The sequence below is a fragment of the Macaca fascicularis genome, chromosome X, assembly GCF_037993035.2.
Source record: "Macaca fascicularis isolate 582-1 chromosome X, T2T-MFA8v1.1".
In the NCBI taxonomy this organism is placed as follows: domain Eukaryota; kingdom Metazoa; phylum Chordata; class Mammalia; order Primates; family Cercopithecidae; genus Macaca; species Macaca fascicularis.
Genome location: NC_088395.1, coordinates 10,977,510 through 10,997,137, shown reverse-complemented (window position 1 = coordinate 10,997,137; position 19,628 = coordinate 10,977,510). Strand labels below are relative to the sequence as shown.

General features: G+C 39.5%; 1 protein-coding gene across 17 annotated transcripts in view; it reads left to right on the top strand.

Moving 5' to 3' along the window:
• ARHGAP6 (Rho GTPase activating protein 6) overlaps nt 1-19,628 on the top strand; it is a 551,232-nt gene that overhangs the window by 418,170 nt on the left and 113,434 nt on the right. For all 17 annotated transcript variants that reach the window (XR_012430348.1, XR_012430349.1, XR_012430351.1 and 14 more), the window contains one exon: nt 6,743-6,902. Coding sequence is in view for 10 of the 17 variants with exons in the window: in XM_045383371.3 (XP_045239306.1) it covers nt 6,743-6,902 (160 nt within the window). In the remaining 7 variants the exon portion in view is untranslated. The remainder of the gene's footprint in view (nt 1-6,742; nt 6,903-19,628) is intronic.

Sequence of the window (19,628 nt, the reverse complement as noted above, 5' to 3'; positions counted from 1 at the left end):
GAGTTTCTTAGACCTGAGTTCTAGTTTGATTGCACTGTGGTCTGAGAGACAGTTTGTTATAATTTCTGTTCTTGTACATTTGCTGAGGAGTGCTTTACTTCCAATTACGTGGTCAATTTTGGAGTAAGTACGATGTGGTGCTGAGAAGAATGTATATTCTGTTGATTTGGGGTGGAGAGTTCTATAGATGTCTATTAGGTCTGCTTGCTGCAGAGATGAGTTCAATTCCTGGATATCCTTGTTAACTTTCTGTCTCGTTGATCTGTCTAATGTTGACAGTGGAGTGTTGAAGTCTCCCATTATTATTGTATGGGAGTCTAAGTCTCTTTGTAAGTCTCTAAGGACTTGCTTCATGAATCTGGGTGCTCCTGTATTGGGTGCATATATATTTAGGATAGTTAGCTCTTCCTGTTGAATTGATCCCTTTACCATTATGTAATGGCCTTCTTTGTCTCTTTTGATCTTTGATGGTTTAAAGTCTGTTTTATCAGAGACTAGTATTGCAACCCCCGCCTTTTTTTGTTCTCCATTTGCTTGGTAAATCTTCCTCCATCCCTTTATTTTGAGCCTATGTATGTCTCTGCGTGTGAGATGGGTCTCCTGAATACAGCAGACTGATGGGTCTTGACTCTTTATCCAGTTTGCCAGTCTGTGTCTTTTAATGGGAGCATTTAGTCCATTTACATTTAAGGTTAAGATTGTTATGTGTGAACTTGATCCTGCCATTATGATATTAACTGGTTATTTTGCTCGTTAGTTGATGCAGTTTCTTCCTAGCCTCGATGGTCTTTACATTTTGGCATGTTTTTGCAATGGCTGGTACCGGTTGTTCCTTTCCATGTTGAGTGCTTCCTTCAGGGTCTCTTGTAAGGCAGGCCTAGTGGTGACAAAATCTCTAAGCATTTGCTTATCTGTAAAGGATTTTATTTCTCCTTCACTTATGAAACTTAGTTTGGCTGGATATGAAATTCTGGGTTTAAAATTCTTTTCTTTAAGAATGTTGAATATTGGCCCCCACTCTCTTCTGGCTTGGAGAGTTTCTGCTGAGAGATCTGCTGTTAGTCTGATGGGCTTCCCTTTGTGGGTAACCCAACCTTTCTCTCTGGCTGCCCTTAAGATTTTTTCCTTCATTTCAACTTTGGTGAATCTGGCAATTATGTGTCTTGGAGTTGCTCTTCTCGAGGAGTATCTTTGTGGCGTTCTCTGTATTTCCTGGGTTTGAATGTTGGCCTGCCCTACTAGGTTGGGGAAGTTCTCCTGGATGATATCCTGAAGAGTGTTTTCCAGCTTGGTTCCATTTTCCCCCTCACTTTCAGCACCCCAATCAGATGTAGATTTGGTCTTTTTACATAATCCCATACTTCTTGCAGGCTTTGTTCATTTCTTTTTCTTCTTTTTTCTTTTGGTTTCTCTTCTCGCTTCATTTCATTCATTTGATCCTCAATCGCAGATACTCTTTCTTCCAGTTGATCTTTCGGTTACTGAAGCTTGTGCATTTGTCACGTATTTCTCGTGTCATGGTTTTCATCTCTTTCATTTCGTTTAGGACCTTCTCTGCATTAATTACTCTAGCCATCAATTCTTCCACTTTATTTTCAAGATTTTTAGTTTCTTTGCGCTGGGTACGTAATTCCTCCTTTAGCTCTGAGAAATTTGATGGACTGAAGCCTTCTTCTCTCATCTCGTCAAAGTCATTCTCCGTCCAGCTTTGATCCGTTGCTGGTGATGAGCTGCGCTCCTTTGCCAGGGCAGATGCGCTCTTATTTTTTGAATTTCCAGCTTTTCTGCCCTGCTTTTTCCCTATCTTTGTGGTTTTATCTGCCTCTGGTCTTTGATGATGGTGATATACTGATGGGGTTTTGGTGTAGGTGTCCTTCCTGTTTGATAGTTTTCCTTCTAACAGTCAGGACCCTCAGCTGTAGGTCTGTTGGAGATTGCTTGAGGTCCACTCCAGACCCTGTTTGCCTGGGTATCAGCAGCAGAGGCTGCAGAAGATAGAATATTTCTGAACAGCGAGTGTCCCTGTCTGATTCTTGCTTTGGAAGCTTCCTCTCAGGGGTGTACTCCTCCCTGTGAGGTGTGGGGTGTCAGACTGCCCCTAGTGGGGGATGTCTCCCAGTTAGGCTACTCAGGGGTCAGGGACCCACTTGAGCAGGGAGTCTGTCCCTTCTCAGATCTCAACCTCCGTGTTGGGAGATCCACTGCTCTCTTCAAAGCTGTCAGACAGAGTCATTTGCGTCTGCAGAGGTTTGGGCTGCGTTTGTTATTGCCCTGTCCCCAGAGGTGGAGTCTACAGAGACAGGCAGGTTTCCTTGAGCTGCTGTGAGCTCCACCCAGTTCGAGCTTCCCAGCAGCTTTGTTTACCTACTTAAGCCTCAGCAATGGCGGGCGCCCCTCCCCCAGCCTCGCTGCTGCCTTGCCGGTAGATCACAGACTGCTGTGCTAGCAATGAGGGAGGCTCCGTGGGTGTGGGACCCTCCCGGCCAGGTGTGGGATATGATCTCCTGGTGTGCCTGTTTGCTTAAAGCGCAGTATTGGGGTGGGAGTTACCTGATTTTCCAGGTGTTGTGTGTCTCAGTTCCCCTGGCTAGGAAAAGGGATTCCCTTCCCCCTTGCGCTTCCCAGGTGAGGCGATGCCTCGCCCTGCTTCAGCTCTCGCTGGTCGGGCTGCAGCAGCTGACCAGCACCGATCGTCCAGCACTCCCCAGTGAGATGAACCCAGTACCTCAGTTGAAAATGCAGAAATCACCGGTCTTCTGTGTCGCTCGCGCTGGGAGTTGGAGACTGGAGCTGTTCCTATTCGGCCATCTTGCTCCGCCGTCGAAAAAAACATATATTATTTGATTGTGTTGGAACCGTTTTAATTGAGAGAAGAAAATCAAGGCTCAAGAAAGATATAAATTGGCCAAGTTCTGTTTTGCCAGACTTAGTAATGTTTTAATTCTATTTTTTCAAAAGAAAATACCATTTTCACCATGTCCAAAACTGGGTGATCTTCCTTCTCCCCCTGCAAACCTAATTCCCTCTGCCATTCCCCATCTTGGTGATTAGTGTTACTATCTGCCCAGTTGCTGAAACTAGAAACTCAAGAGTCATGCTAGATTACTCCTTCTCTTCCCCTCACTGCATCCAGTTTATTCTCCAGCATCTATGTGGTTCTAAGTGTCTCCCATGTCTGTTCAAATTGGAATCAGCATCCTACTTAGCACAGAGTCTTTTCTCATCCCCACATCTTTGACTTGCTCTCCCCTTTAATTCCTTAGGAAACTTGTTTCCAGTCATCTTCCCTATAATTCAAACCTTCTCATGTTCCTCTCTAGCTCAAAGTTCTTGAATGACTAGCCATCACCTATGGAGGAAAATCTAATCTAGTTTGCATTGCCAACAGAGACAGCCCTACAGAATCTGGCCCTGACTTCTGCTTGGCTTCACCTCTTGCCATTTTCCTCCTTCCGGCCTTGTAATTCCCTGAACAAGCCTGTTTTCTCAAACTCATTTGCCTTGGCTCCTGCTGCTAAAGTTGCATTGCTACTGGGCGAACCCTGCTCCCTCTTACTCAACTTTCAAGCCTCCGTTGAAACACTACCTTCTCTATAAAGCTTTCCTTGATCCTCCAGATAGATAACAAAGCCTTCTCTCCTAGGCATTCATTGCATTTAGTACTTATTTCTAGTATCACAATCTCTGTGTTTTATGGATTGCTTGTGTTCTTCCTACCTGAAGGTTAACTCTGAGGACAAGGATTGTGTTGTCATCTTAATAGTCCCAAGCCTACCACAGAGCTTAGCATCTCATCTGTGCTTATTAAATATTGTTTGAATTAATTAACCAGGAGGACTTAGTAAATAAGAACAAAATGTCCCTTCTAGGAATTAGTTGATTTCAGTCATAAGCTATAGTTCACAGGCTGGGAAACTCTAGCCCGCCAGCCAAAACCAGCCTGCTGTTTTTGTAAATAAAGTTTTATTGGAATATGGCCACACTCACTAATTTATAAATTATATGTGGCTGCTTTCATGCCACCAAGCGAGAGTTGAGTAGTTGTAACAGAGATCACATGGCTCACAAAGCCTGATATATTTTCTATGTGATCTTTACAGAAAAAGATTGTCAAACCCCTACTACAGATAATTAAGCCCATTGGAGGTCACATCTTTAAACGCTTTTAAAGAATTGGTATGTAATTCTGCTTTGACACTTCAAATAGCAATCAGCTCCCTTAGGTACCTAAGCTTCGTATCTAAAATTTATAAACTCATCTGGGGACTTTCTATCTGGGAGAAAATAATAATAAAAAAAATTCCCCAATAGTGTTCCTTGTGCTCTAAGCTTAGAGTGTGAGTGAGGGTTACACCCAAGGCCTGAGTCCCCAACCGTAATATCTACATGTCCTATTTATTCTTAGACTGGTTATACCAAAAGAAAAAAAAAGAAAAAAGAAAGAAAAAATTCAAAATACACTAGCCCCAGAAGAATTTTCTTCTGTTCACTGAATGTGACTGCAGCCTCCTCACTTTGACTAGATTTGCACACTCACTCCTCTCCCCACATGCCCTCCTGCATCACCCTCCCTGAGCTCCTCCTGGGTTCCTGCTAGTCTTCATCATTATCCACTGGATGTAATTCATACATGTCAAGGCAAAGAAACTAAAAGCCATAACTTCTTTTAGCACTTGCTCAAATTTTACCTTCTCAGTGATGTCTTTCCTGACTGCTGTCTCTAAAACTGCAAATTCCTTTCTTTTACTTCCCCTTTGCCTTTTTCTTCTCCCTAACAGTTATCATTATTTAACACACCATTCTTTTTACTTACCCCGTTCATTTGCTGCCCCTACCAGAGTATAATGTACTCATATATTAAATGAATGAATGAAATCCCAGATAAATGGAAAATATCAAGGAATTAACATAGTGCCATTGACTTTTGGAATGAATACACTAGGCAGGAATTTGCTACCAGTGTGAAACAAAGTGCTATGGCACTTTGTTGCTGGGACCAGTCTTTCTGTCTCCCTTCTTTAAGGTGAGTGACTTCTTTTTTTTTTTTTTTTTTTTTAAGACAGAGTTTTGCTCTTGTTGCCCAGGCTGGAATGCAGTGGTGCAGTCTTGGCTCACTGCAACCTCTGCCTCCCAGGTTGAAGCAATTCTCCTGCCTCGGCCTCCCAAGTAGCTGGGACTACAGGCATGCACCACCATGCCCGGTTAATTTTGTATTTTTAGTAGAGACTGGGTTTTGCCATGTTGGCCAGGCTGGTCTCAAACTCCTGACCTCAAGTGATCCACCCACCTCAGCCTCCCAAAGTGCTGGGATTACAGGCATGAGCCACCGCGCCCAGGCGAGTGACTTCTTTAAGATGGTGAAGTCTTATGGGATTCTGTAAGTGTTCCATTTATTGCAATGAGTCCCTGCGTGTGCCAGCACCTCTCCTTCCCCAATAGAACTTTTCTTTTCTTGATCATTGAGCAACAGCAGCTGCCTCTTCAAATCTGTTGCAGCATGACTTATATATGAGATTCACAGGAAGTCTTCTTTAGTAAGGAGACACTGGGCTTCAGAGGATTGTAAAGTACTTTTTCTTTGGGCATGACTTTCCCACTGTCTGCACTGAGGGTGGAGCCATTCACCCTCAGTAGGCTGCAAGGGTGTGCATGTGTACACATGAGTACACTTTTAAGATTGTGGGAATCTTTGACTCTTTGATGTGGAGTATTTTAGCATCAAATGTCTCTATAAATACTAAACATCTTCCTATTGATCATATCTCTAAGCTTATTGTGTTCAAAATAACTCATGAGAGTATATAAATAGAACCTCAATGGTTACAATATTAGCATAGAGTTTAAAGCCCTACATTCTTAGCTTGAGTCCTCATTCCAAATCTTGTAAGTTTTATGATTTGGGGAGAATTACTTAACCTCCTCAAGCCTCAGTTTCATCATCTATATTATATTACTATATGTATAGATACTATATGTCACTATACTATTCATGTAATATACCATAAGTATAAACTTTACTATCTATTATAATATATTGTCATATACTAGATTATATTATTAAATTTTATATGAGATAGGTAAAAAAATGTTAACCACTTCATAAGGTTGTTGGAGGGATTAACTAAAAAGCCCTTGACAATAGTTAACAGCAATACATAATCTCAAATAGCTAGAAGGAGGATATTGAATGTTAGCAACCAAAGAAATAATAAATGTTTGAGATTAGTTACTAATTATTAGAAATACATATCTAATAACCATATGTATAGAAATATCACCATGTGCCACATGAATATGTACCATTTTTATTTGCCAATTTTTAAAAATGCCCGTGGTGCAGTCACTGGCACACAGCAGGCTCTCAATACACACTCATCCCCCTATATCTGATGTGCATGATGGCAATTAGCAGCAGCACAGTATTTCACAAAAGTTAAAAGTTCCCGTGTGTTCCCATAAAAAGGAAGAAGTAGGACCCTCACAGTATCTTTCTACATATTTTCCTTAGGCCTATATGCATAATAAGATGAGATCATGTGACCCAGCAGATACTTGAGATTTTGACATTTGCAATTAACTGAGAAAATCCACAGTGAAATAAAAGAGGATTTGACTTTGGGAATTGAGACCCAATTTTGGAACACAAAGGTGGTTTGCTTGACTTTATTACTAAGAGAGGATGAGATTTGTGAGAGGTAGGTGAACTCTGTAACTCTTGATTTTTTTTTTCTTTGGCCTACAGGGTGATTTCACCTGGAACAGCATGTCAGGCCGCAGTGTACGGCTGAGGTCAGTCCCCATCCAGAGTCTCTCAGAGCTGGAGAGGGCCCGGCTGCAGGAAGTGGCTTTTTATCAGTTGCAACAGGACTGTGACCTGAGCTGCCAGATCACCATTCCCAAAGGTAAGGCCTCGTCTGCCTTTCTGCCAGGGAACACTGCAAGTCAAATATTGGCTCTGCCAAAGCCATGAGCTGTGAACTCTTCTCACACCTAATATTCACACAGGAAGGAAACTACAGCTTCTTGGTTGTTGGCTGGCATTAGTGTCCATTTGAAGGACATGTTCAAGAGGGACAATTTGCATGTCAGCTAATATGTTTATTTAAAGGGAAGGTCAACTTGGAGCATTACAAAGGAAAGCTGTATGTATATCAACAGTCTATATGGATTCAGAACAACCAATTAAAAATAATTTTCAGAAAGGTCATCTTAAAGGGTCAGAAGAAAAGCTGTGAATACCTCAGTCTGGTTTTAAAATAACTCATTTGAAAAGAATGCCATAACACTCGGTTAAACTTGTCATTTGACCCTATGCCAACTTGGAATCAGGGATTTTACCGAAGTTAACTCCTTTTTAGCCAGTTTTTCAGCTGGTGTGTTCTATGTTGCACTGGAGCCAGTGCACACCTGATTGGCTGATGTTTGTTTTTTAAACAGATCCTGATTCCACTAAAGATGAGACACATGTACTTGAATTCCTTGAATCCATAAAACTTTGTCTCTGTATGTTTACTATTGTCTATAAAGGCACTTTTTTTTGGGGGGGGGATGGAGTCTCACTCTATTGCCAGGCTGGAGTGCAGTGGCACGACCTCGGCTCACTGCAACCTCCACCTCCTGGGTTCAAGTGATTCTCCTACCTCAGCCTCCCGAGTAGCTGGAATTACAGGGGTGCACACCACCACGCCCAGCTAATTTTTGTATTTTTAGTAGAGATGGGCTTTCACTCATGTTGGCCAGGATAGTCTCAATCCATTGACCTTGTGATCCACCTGCCTCAGCCTCCCAAAGTGCTGTGTTGGGATTACAGGCATGAGCCACTGCGCCTGGCCTATAAAGGCCCTTTTTAATTTGTATTAGTTTGTAGCAGACAGCTACTTTGAGACAGAATGAAAAACTATGATATTATACACATAGAGTAAATCTGCTATGAAGAACAACATTGGGCAGTGTGCCCGAAACTTAAAGGACAGCAGAAGAGGGATAGGAAGCTTCTAGAAGCTAGAATATTTCCACAGAGGATTTTGGTATCTGCAAAACTTCTCTTATACTTTGTTTTCTTTTGGAGGAGGTTGAGGGGATGCTTCATGAACATTTATTCATAAATAGTTCATATATATGTATATACACACACAACATATGTGCATATATACGTATACACATATACACACAAATATGTGGTTCTCAAGCAGGATTGATTTTGCCCCCCATGCCCTGGGGACATCTGGCAATGTCTGGATTTATTTTTGGTTGTCGCAGCTTAGGGGATGGATGCTCCTAGCATCTAGTGGGAAAAGCCTGAGGATGCTGCCCAACACCCTATAATAAATAGGACAGCCCCCTGCAACAAAAATTATCAGGCCCCATGTGCTGAAGTTGACCTACCTTGCTGTACACACATATGTTCACATTCTGTCACCCACAGTGCTAGTGGTGGAGGTCTCTTGGCTTAGCTGTGGCTAACAGAAAGAACGCTGGCTTGGAGGTATAAAGACTAGGACTTGTGAACTCATCCTGTCACTCCTCACATATGTGAACTTGGGCAACTTGCCTCTGTAGTAGGAGGCTCAGTTCTTTGACCAGAAAGAGTAGCACAAAAATGCTGACAGAGTTTTTCTTTGGATAGTGAGTCTTAGGGCCATGTTTTTTCTTGAAGCAGGAACCTGAGACTCCATTGGAGGTCATGACAGAGTTCAGGAGAGAGAGATAGGCAAGGCCAATGGGCTGACAAGACATGCATATTTTACTGGCATATGCCTTGCACCTTTGGCTTTCTTGTCACACTTTGTTCACTAGCACAACCACAGCATGTTCTTTCCAAGAAGAAATCCCCACCCTGTTTTATTTTTTCATGCTAATCTCACACATAGAGACCCTCAGCTCAAATAAGAAGAAAATCACTTAGGCAATTGTGAAAAATGAATACTAGTGACTGTCAGGCCATGTCGCTCTTCTCCTTAAGAAAGGCCCTCCTGCCTTACCTGGTATTGGTTTGGTTGTAGGGTGGAGATGAGGCCTGTTCTCCCTCCAACTTAACTCACAAAGTGACCCATGCGGGGCCTGGGCCAAGAGTTTTGTCTCCCTTTAATGAGCACAGACATTCTTTTCATTCCTCAGGGGAAAAAAAATGGCAATATTGTTAGCAAACTTAATTTGTAGTGAAGGGAATGATGACTTTGAAAATTTTTTGAAACTTGGATTGAATGCGCATCAGATAAGATATCAGGGAACAGATGTTCTCTGTGGCTTTGTTTTTAAATCCAGTTGATTTTTCTCTTTGTTCCTGCTTTTTAGAGAGTCCACTAAACAAATAACCTTTACCAAAAACAGTTTTATAAAACTTGTCTACTAGAAGCTTTGTCTCCATTGATTATTTCTGAGGCTGTGTGGTTATCCGCACATCCAGGGAAAGATTTGTGCTATCGAAATGTTTGAAGATATTCCTAGGCCACAGCAGTCATTTTCATATTTTCTATCAAAATAGGAACTAATGATTTACAAATAATTTTCTCACTTATAGATGAGAAGGAAATTGTGTGGCTGGTGAAAGAAACAGACATCACCTGAGGGTTTCTGAAGCTACTGAATTAGGTATATGAATATAGACATCAAATATTTACTGAGATCCTTGGAATATGTGGCTGGTGGCAAGCTCTATGACAGTAGCTTTGGTCTAAATTTGGCCACTTGGTCCCCATGCAAATCTTCTAATGGAGGTTCTAAACAGGATCAGATTCACTGTGTGAATAACTTTCACAGGAAGATAAATACTGTAGCCAGGACCTAACGCCTAAAGAAATGATGTCAAGCCTAATAGGATATAATGAAAATCATGATACAATGAAAATGGACACATAGTCAAGCTCACATTTCTGTTCTCTGTCACATTAGGATGATCACAGGGATTTATTTCTGGTTATCTATTTGCAGAACCCTCTCCTGTGAGTCTGGTGCTTCCAGGGTTCAAATGAATGCTATTATAACATAATCATCAGCTGCCAGAATTTACCATAGAGAGGAAAGAAATGAGGATGGGGAAGTTGGGAAATTACTGGGTGATTTCCTAGAGTGGAGCACAGGGGTGGGATCCAGAGTACAAGTGGAGGGTTTGACCTTCTTTTACACTATAATGATAGATGGACATTAGTTATATGGACACTGATGCAAGTGAGTTAGAAGATGGTGGGAGTGCACGTGGGATTTTACTCCAGATTGCTTCTCAGCATCCAACAAAATAGGAAGCAATTTAATCCACTAGGAGTGAGGATGGAGAAGAGGTCCTGGAGGTTTGAGGAAAGAGGAGAGGAGTGGAAGACAGGGCAGCTAACGAGCCAGCAATATCACAGGATTGCAGGACAGGCCAAAAGGTCCATTTGAGGTTAGTAACTGGGAATTTTAAATGAAAAATAAACATCCTGGTAGCTAAACACTGTTAAGCTAAATACATCATTTTGGACTTTTAATTCCCCAGCCTTAGTTAATCCAAATATCCTCTTTTGAGTTAGGATTTTTCTAGTTCAATTCAATGAAGGTGAAGAGAGACATGGCAGTTGAGAATATATCTGTAGTAGGCAAAATAATGGACCCCCAAAGATGGCCACATCCTCATCCCTGGAACTTGTGAAGATGACACCTCACAGGCCAAAAGAAACTTTGCCAATGTGATGAGTTAAGGTCCTTGAGATAAGGAGATTATCCTGGATTGTCTAGGCGGGCTCAAACTAATCACATGGGTACTTTAAAGTGCAGAAACTCTCCCAACTGTAATCAGGGAGAGATGTGACTATGGAAGTATGGTCAGAGAGATGCAATGTTGCCAGCTTCAAAGATGGAGAAAGGGGCCATAAGCCAAGGAATGCAGATGGCCTCTAAAAGCTAGAAAAGTCAAAGGGACAAATTCTTCCCAAGGGGCCTCCAGAAAGGAACAAAGCTCTGCTGACACCTTAATCTTAGCCCAGCAAGACCCATTTCAGACTTCTGGCCTCCAGAACTATAAGATGATAAATTTGAGTTGTTTAAGACACTAAGTCTCTGGTCATTAGTTATAACAGCACTAGGATGCTAATACAGTATCCAAGGGAATGATTCTAATCCCACAACACAGAGCCTAAATTGGATAACAAAGGAAATTAGGAAGAAATACGATAATATAAAGATGTCAATTATGTCATTAATTATCTATAAGCTGAATGTGATTACAAAATAAAGTACCAACAGAATTTTTCTTTTTGATAATTTTACTAAATTAATCTAAACATCTGGTAAAATAATTAAGTGAAGGTAGTCAGGGGAAATCTGATAAAGACATAAAATGGAGATTAACCCTGTCCATTTATTCAAATGTGTCACAAAACTGAAGAATTAAAAATGAACCAAAATATATATGAAAATTTATTACATGATAAATAAGGTATTTTTTGTAAAGGGAAAAAGATAGGTTATTATTGTATTTGAGATAGTGAGACAATCATCATTAAGAAAATAATAAATTGATATGGAAGAAAGATTTGAAGATTAAAAAATGAAACTATAAATGATGCACCAGAAGAAAACATAGGTGGATATATATTTTTTTACACTAGGGAAGGCCTACCCAGAAAACATAAAGAGAGGAACAAGTTTCACTACATTTGAAAAAACAGAATCATCTCTGACAGATAAGCAAATAAATAAACTTTATAGCACATTTGACAAACTAAAGGCTTACTTCTCTACTACATAAAACTTAATTACAAATTAATATAAAAAGAAAATCTAAAATATAGACAAATTACAGGTGGCTCACAGAAAAATACAAGTGGTATAAATAGATTTGAAAAGATGCTCACCCTCACATTCATTAAATAAATGCAAGCTAAAAACCAAGGAGATTTTTTTTCTCTCAGAATGGCATGGCTCCAAAAGTTGGATGATACACTTTATGGGGAAACAAACACTCTCATACACTGTTGGTAGAGGTATAAATTGTTGCAACAAGGTGCAAGGCAATTTGGCAACATTTATCTAAATTGTATTTATGTATTTATTATTTCCATGGTTTTTTTAGGAAAAGGTGGTATTTGGTTACACGAGTAAGTTCTTTAGTGGTGATTTGTGAGATTTTGGTGCATCCATCACCCAAGCAGTATACACTGAACACAATTTATAGTTTTTTATCCCTCACCCCCTTCCCACCCTTTCCCCCTGAGTCCCCGAAGTTTATTGCGTCATTCTTATGCCTTTGCATCCTCATAGTTTAGCTCCCACCTACTAGTGAGAACATAAAATGTGTGGTTTTCGGCCGGGCGCGGTGGCTCACGCCTGTAATCCCAGCACTTTGGGAGACGAGGCGGGTGGATCACGAGGTCAGGAGATCGAGACCATCCTGGCTAACACGGTGAAACCCCGTCTCTACTAAAAATGCAAAAAGTTAGCCGGGTGTGGCGGTGGCGGCGGGCGCCTGTAGTCCCAGCTACTCGGGAGGCTGAGGCAGGAGAATGGCGTGAACCCGGGAGGCGGAGCTTGCAGTGAGCCGAGATCGCGCCACTGCACTCCAGCCTGGGGGACTGAGCGAGACTCCGTCTCAAAAAAAAAAAAAAAAAAAAAATGGTGTGGTTTTCCATTCCATTCCTGAGTTACTTCACTTAGAGTAGTAGTGTCCAATCCCATCCAGGTCGTTGTTAATGCCATTAATTCATTCCTTTTTATGGCTGAGTAGTATTCCATTTTATATATATATATATATATATAGAGAGAGAGAGAGAGAGAGAGAGAGAGAGAGAGAGTTTCTTTATCCACTCATTGATTGATGGGCATTTGGGTTGGTTCCACATTTTTGCAATTGCAAATTGTGCGACTATAAACGTATGTGCAAGTATCTTTTCCATACAATGACTTCTTTTCCTCTAGGTAGATGCCCAGTAGTGAGATCGCTGGGTCAAATGGAAGTTCTACTTTTAGTTCTTTAAGGACTCTCCACACTGTTTTCCTTAGCAGCTTTACTAGTTTACATTCCCACCAGCAGTGTAGAAGTGTTCCCTGTTCACCACATCCACACCAACAGCTATTATTTTTTGATTTTTTGATTATGGTCATTCTTGCAGGAGTAAGGTGGTATCACATTGTTGTTTTGATTTGCATTTCCCTGATCATTAGTGATGTTGAGCATTTTTTATATGTTTGTTGTCCATTTGTATATCTTCTTTTGAGAATTGTCTATTCATGTCCTTAGCCCACTTTTTGATGGGATTGTTTGGTTTTTTTCTTGCTAATTCATTTGAGTTTGTTGTAGATTCTGGATATTAGTACTTTGTCAAATGTATAGATTGTGAAGATTTTCTTCCACTCTGTGGGTTGTCTGTTTATTCTACTGACTTTTCCTTTTGCTGTGCAAAAGCTCTTTGGTTTAATTAAGTCCCAGGTATTTATCTTTGTTTTTATTGCATTTGCTTTTGGGTTCTTGCATTTTTCTAAATGTTAAATGACCCAATAATTCTAAGAAGGCATCTCACAGATACATACTTGTATTTATTGGGTTAGGCTAACCACTCAGTGCCTTAACACTGTAAAAGTATTTTTCTTACTGAAGCACTATCTAATGCAGGTTGGCAATGGGGTGAGAAGGGCAAACTCTCTTCCAGGCTGTTATTCAGGGACCCAGGCTTCTTGCATCTTGTGGCTCCTCCCTTCTCTATATCCATTTAGCCTGGAGATGTACACACTGAATAACTAATAAGATAAAATAGCTAATGAGCTTAATTTGTTACCCCTTCTAAACTTAACATGGTTCAAAAAGAGACTTTTGAAAATGCTTTTGAGAATCTGGAGAAATCTTTAGTGGTTGAAATCAGGAACCAATGATTTTCCCTGCAAGCCCAAGATTACTCCATGGAGGCAAGCACGGACTATCTGATTATTCAAATGACTGCTCTTGGCATAGGCTCTTGGATCAGACTATCTAGTTTGTAAATGGCCAACTCTTAGACATAGAGCCAGGAAACAAATGTAAAAAATAGTCAAGAAATTAAGCAAAACCTAGTGGTCTACACAAACTTCTCACTTATTCAAAACACATCAGAAAAGCACTTTTTATATACCAAGTAGTATATTAGGTCCAATTAATATTATTTTGGTAACATTTTAATACAGATGGTCAAAATCAGGGATTAGCAACTGAACCACAGCCAAACCCAGCTTACCATCTGTTTTTGTAAATAAAGTCTTACTGAAACACAACCACGCTCGTTCATTTACATATCATCTATGCCTGTTTTCACTCAATGTCAGAGTTGAGTAGTTGTGACATTGTCTCAGAAGTTTACTCTCTGTCCCTTTACAGAAAAAATTTGCTGATGCCTGATCTATGGTAAAATGAAAGAAAGTAGTAACTTATTCCTGCCACAATCACTATAGCACGTTAGGCAATATGGCTTAACCTTATTATATTGTAAACAAATATTTACAGTTGAATGGTTCTATAAGAGAGAAATGCATATTTGTGTTTTATTTAGAGTTGGCTTTTTTTTTTTCTTGTATCAGTTCATTTCTGGTATCACAATTGAGAAAGGCTTTGTTTATGCATTTTGAAAATAGTATCATGGAATGAGGAATAGCTGATGGTTTAAGAAAATATGGACAATAGTATCATAAAAGAGTGCCCCAATGCCTCAAAATTGCTCAATTATATGACTTTCTTATAAAGTGATCCCTCACCATTATCCTTTAGGGAATGTCAAATCCAAGTACACAAATCAATGAAATAAGGAAAATTATATTCATGCTCGACCAACACTGCAGCTGTCTTCAGTTTGTGATTTAAGTGTTGATTTAGAAAATAAAAGTAACCTGGTGGGCAAGGAAATTGAGATTGAGTGTTTATATAACAACCCTCAACAGAAAAATGTAACTGTCCTATTTCTGTTATTCTTTTCGGCAATGCCCAGTTGAAGAGGTGATGTGCTAGAACTGTCTGCCAAAGCCTTTTGTGTAAGTGAAAATAAGGTTGAAACCTGGTGCAGAAGCCACAAAATCCACTGTAGGTAGAAATGCCAATGGGAAGCAAACACCACCAAATAGGGATGATCACGGAATAATGAAACCGCTGTGCTTAGAGGCCCTCAATAAAGGTCTCTATTGTGTGAACTGTGGAGCTGATTGTACCTTCTGTGTGTCCACAATCACTTTTTCTGTGATCTTCACACAAAGGATGGTGATTGGGGTAGGGCTACATCTTATTGGTCTTTGATCTGGAACACCAGCTGTACTGCCTAATACACCAGTGGCCCTCAGCAAATCTTTGAGATGTGAATGGATGCATGCAGGCATATTATCTATTAATAAGCTTTTAAATTAAGCTCCTTCTCTCACTCTTCCCTATATCTCTAAAGAGCATCAATCACCTTTCTCCCACTGTCCCCAATGTCTCCAGTAATGATTTTAAAACAACCTCAACACTTCCTTACTGCTTCACTTCATGCTCAGTTTCCAGCTTTCATTGATGGTCTCATAGGGTTGATGTGAGATTTAAATGAAATAATAACCATAATGAGCTTAAATCACTTCCTGACATCCTATATACTCTCCATAAAACTTATGCATCACCATTATCATCATCATCGTTGTCATTTTTGCCATCACCATATCACTTTGTCCTGTATCTCCCCTCAACCCTATGTCACTACATCATTATGCTTGATTTTAATTATAGTCATAGACCTCCTACCTACTTTCCTCAATTCAGGACTTCTCCTCTATTCTGTCTACCACACATAAAATCCCCAGAGTGAATCTTCAACCACAGTGGCTACTCCTTTGTTGGAAAAACAAAAAACAAACAAAAGTCCAAGTCTCCCTATTGTCTACTGATCTCACTATCAAAGCCATTTTATATGAGATACTATTTCATAAAAGGAAGAAATCCATTTAGTTTGCAGCCTGTTCTCAGGATGCACCACAGACTTTTATTTGTTTATTTGTCTTAGAACAGCAGGTTGCAGATTTTTTGTCCACAACCTATCTGCAGTGAGAAGTACATTTTACATCTCAGCCCAGGAAATGCATGAAGCCAAACAGTGTATCTTTATCAGAGATACATTTGGGTATTCTTTATAATATTCTCTCCTGTCCTCTTCTGTCTGATTCTCTTTCATTTTCAAGATATGTTTTCATGATCCACTAAATTTTCTTGATCTATTGATAGGTTATAACCCACTATTCAGTAACACATCTTGGAAGGTACATGGAATAGAGAACAGGGAATCACAAAGGAAACAACAGAAATATCAGTATGGAAAAATTAGTTGTTCTTTGCTGTGGCTCTCAGGGCCTTGATAAGGTGGATGGGAACTTCTTTTTCCATAGGGCCATGGTGATGAACCTAAGGCTAGAGCCATACCTGAGTATCTTATGCCTTCTCTCTCTAGAGCCAAACTGAGGGAGTGACACCCTGAGGGCTTCCTACACTGCCTCACAGCTCTTTCCTCATAATACCAAGGGATATACAACCTGAAGGAGATATATATGTGAGGTTTTAAGTTCTAGCTGTGATAGAGGATTCAACACTATGTCAAAAGGAGTTCCTATCATCAAGTAGTTCCTAGTCAATAGACAGAGTAAACACAAATACATCAATTATATTAAAAGATAGAACAGTGGATATGATCTGTCCAAGGTGACTTTGGTGATCCTTATAGATAGAAGCTACCTCATCCACCCACTCGGGTAAAAAACAAGAATGACAAAGACATTTTCTTACAGGTTATTTTGTAATTTTCTTCTTGGATGCTCTTCTTAGCACCCCAGGGTTTTTACCATGTAAAGTTCTCAAGTGTCTGCTGCCACTATATGGTCCTGTGTTGGTGCCAAGCAGGTGTGGGATTCTTTAAGCCATGTGCTTTGTACCATGGTATTCACAAATGACTTCCTTTATGTTCTCAGACAATATCATTTTCTATCCAAGGTCTTGTCTCAACTGGTCACATTTACATATATTTATATGTCTTGTTGGAGCAGCAACTACTATTGCACAAGACTTTGGCATCTTGACCAAAACTTCTGTCATTGCAGTTTCTGAAATATTCTGGCACCTTTCAAAGATTTCAAGACTGTGCTATATTCTCTGTTGGGATCATGGCCCAAAGTAAACTTGATAATTATGAAGAATGTCCCATCCTTCAAATATGAACAATTTTTGCCTTTTTTCTTGGTTTCCCCGTGGGCAAAATAAAAGCAAATATGTATACATTGAAATTAAATACTGAGTGTATTTTTTAACCAATCAGCCTTTTTAGGTTATTTGGAATCAAGCCCTCAAGATTATTTAAAAATTCAACTAATGGGTGTTACTAGAGCTTTACATATGGAAAGCTCTGGAAGAGTAGTTTAACAGGTTTTCACTTAAGATAGATGTGGGCAAACTAAGCCCATGGGCCAAAGCCAGTCCATTGCCTGTTTTTATATTTTTATTAAAACCCAGCCATGTCCATTTCTTTCTGTATTGCCTGTGACTGCTTTAGTGCTACAGTGGCAGAGTTGAGTAGTTTTGACAGAGACTTTATGGCCCACAGGATCAAAAGTATTTATTCTCTGGATCTTTACAGAAAAAAGCTTGCCAACCTCTAATTTGAGATTAATATTATAGTAATTCGTTGTTATTATTTATGCAGTTGATCAACTATACTATTCCTGTTCATTTCAATTTCTTCATTATTTTAATTTCATGAGGTAGTAATTATGTGCTTTTTAATGATCAGACCTTTGTTATTCTTAGATGTTTTTGTGGTTATATTACAGTCATGCATTGCTTAATGACAGATTCATACTGAGAAATGCATCATTAGATGATTTCAATATTGTGCAAAACACACAAACCTAGATGGCATAGCCTACTACACACCTAGGCGATATGGTAGAGCCTACTGCTCCTAGGCTATAAACCTGTGCAGCATGTTCCTGTACTGAATACTGTAGGCAATTGGAATGCAATGGTAGGTATCTGTATATCTAAACATAGAAAAGGCATAGTAGAAATATTGCATAAAAGATAAAAAATAGTATAGCTGTATGAAGCACTTCCATTATAATCTTGTTGGACCACTGTCTCATATATGGCCTGTTGACCAAAGCATTGTTATGTGGCGCATGACTGCATATGTGACCAAATATTTTTTCAAGGTGAGATGAGTTCCTTTGGTGGCACTAAGCAAAAAATAAAAGTCAATATTTTTATGACTGGTTTAAACAACTGATGCCACCATGCAGTCTATAGGCACTTAAGTTATGCATTTTTAAATGGGTGACTTTAATAAGTCAATCTTCAGTACAATTTATTACTTTTACTATTACTCTCTTGTTTGATGACTGAGAAGTTACCAATATTCCTTTCTCATGTCCTAGAATTGCAACACTTGCCAGTGCCCAAATCAATACTGGGAAGTAGAAATAAATCACTGGGATTGGCTTGAACTAAGGTTCGTTTCCCGAGGTTGGGGTGATAACTCATCCCAGGATGAGTTGCATGGAGGTTGAGCAACTGACAAAATGGAGCAAGAAAGAATTGCAGCAGGTAGGTGGAAGGGAGCAGGATAGAGATGGATTTAGATTAAAAACCACTGATATACGGAAGAACATTGTCATCTTCTGCCATTGCAAACAAGTGATGCTTTGGTGTCTAGCACAATGCCTTATACATGCCTACAGCACAATAAATATTTGAGAAATTAAATGAGACACATTAAAAATTCAATCATAGCACATTTATTTATATAGTGTTTCCATATAGAATTGTTTTGAATGGCTCAAAGGATAATCAAAAGCATGGAATGGAAAAGAAAAGGATAGGTAGTATAATAGTTTTATTTAATTGCATCATCTTTTCAGCTACTGAATCAGAGACAGCTGTTTTCATGGGAGCAACTGGCAGGAAATTTTAGGCATTTCCAAGACTTTAACAAGTAATGATAAGACTCCCAAAATTTGGGTTTTAATTTTCTTGAGTTAACCACCTAGGGTATTTATTTGGGATAAATGATTTTTGTATTTTTGTTCTCCTACCTACTTCCTTTCCTTTACACTCCAGGAATGAAATGTAGCTTAAAGAAATGACTTGGCAAAAGCCATTTTCCCTGCCCTGATATTTGGAAACTTCTGTCTCTACAAAGACAGTGCCTACCTAGACTAAGCTAAAAGTATTGTTTTCCATTTAAGCACTGTTCAATGAGAGATACAAATTCAGGAGCCTGGAAGGACATACTGGCTCCTAGATTATGAAAAGTCAGCAGCAGAGCTGCCCCTTTGGGACATGTGCATATAGCTTTGAAAAAAATATTTTTTTAAAAATCATATAACTGTGGAAAAATAACAGCAAGTAAAAGATCCTTCTAGGGCATAATTTGATCATTAGCAGTTATTACGGCAAGCAGTGATTACAAAGAACACCTAGTTAAGGAAAAACCATAGTTGAGCCTTTAAAGCTATGGCATCTAAAGCATGAGATCAGCTTCCCTACCTCACGTTTTTATAGAACAAGGAGACATGTTCAACAAATCAAATATCTTAAAGATTTTTCTGTAATAGAAAACCACTTGCTCTGAGGTTCAAGGATTTTTTTTTCTCCTCTTGAAGATGATATAGAAAAATTTTAGAACTAATCA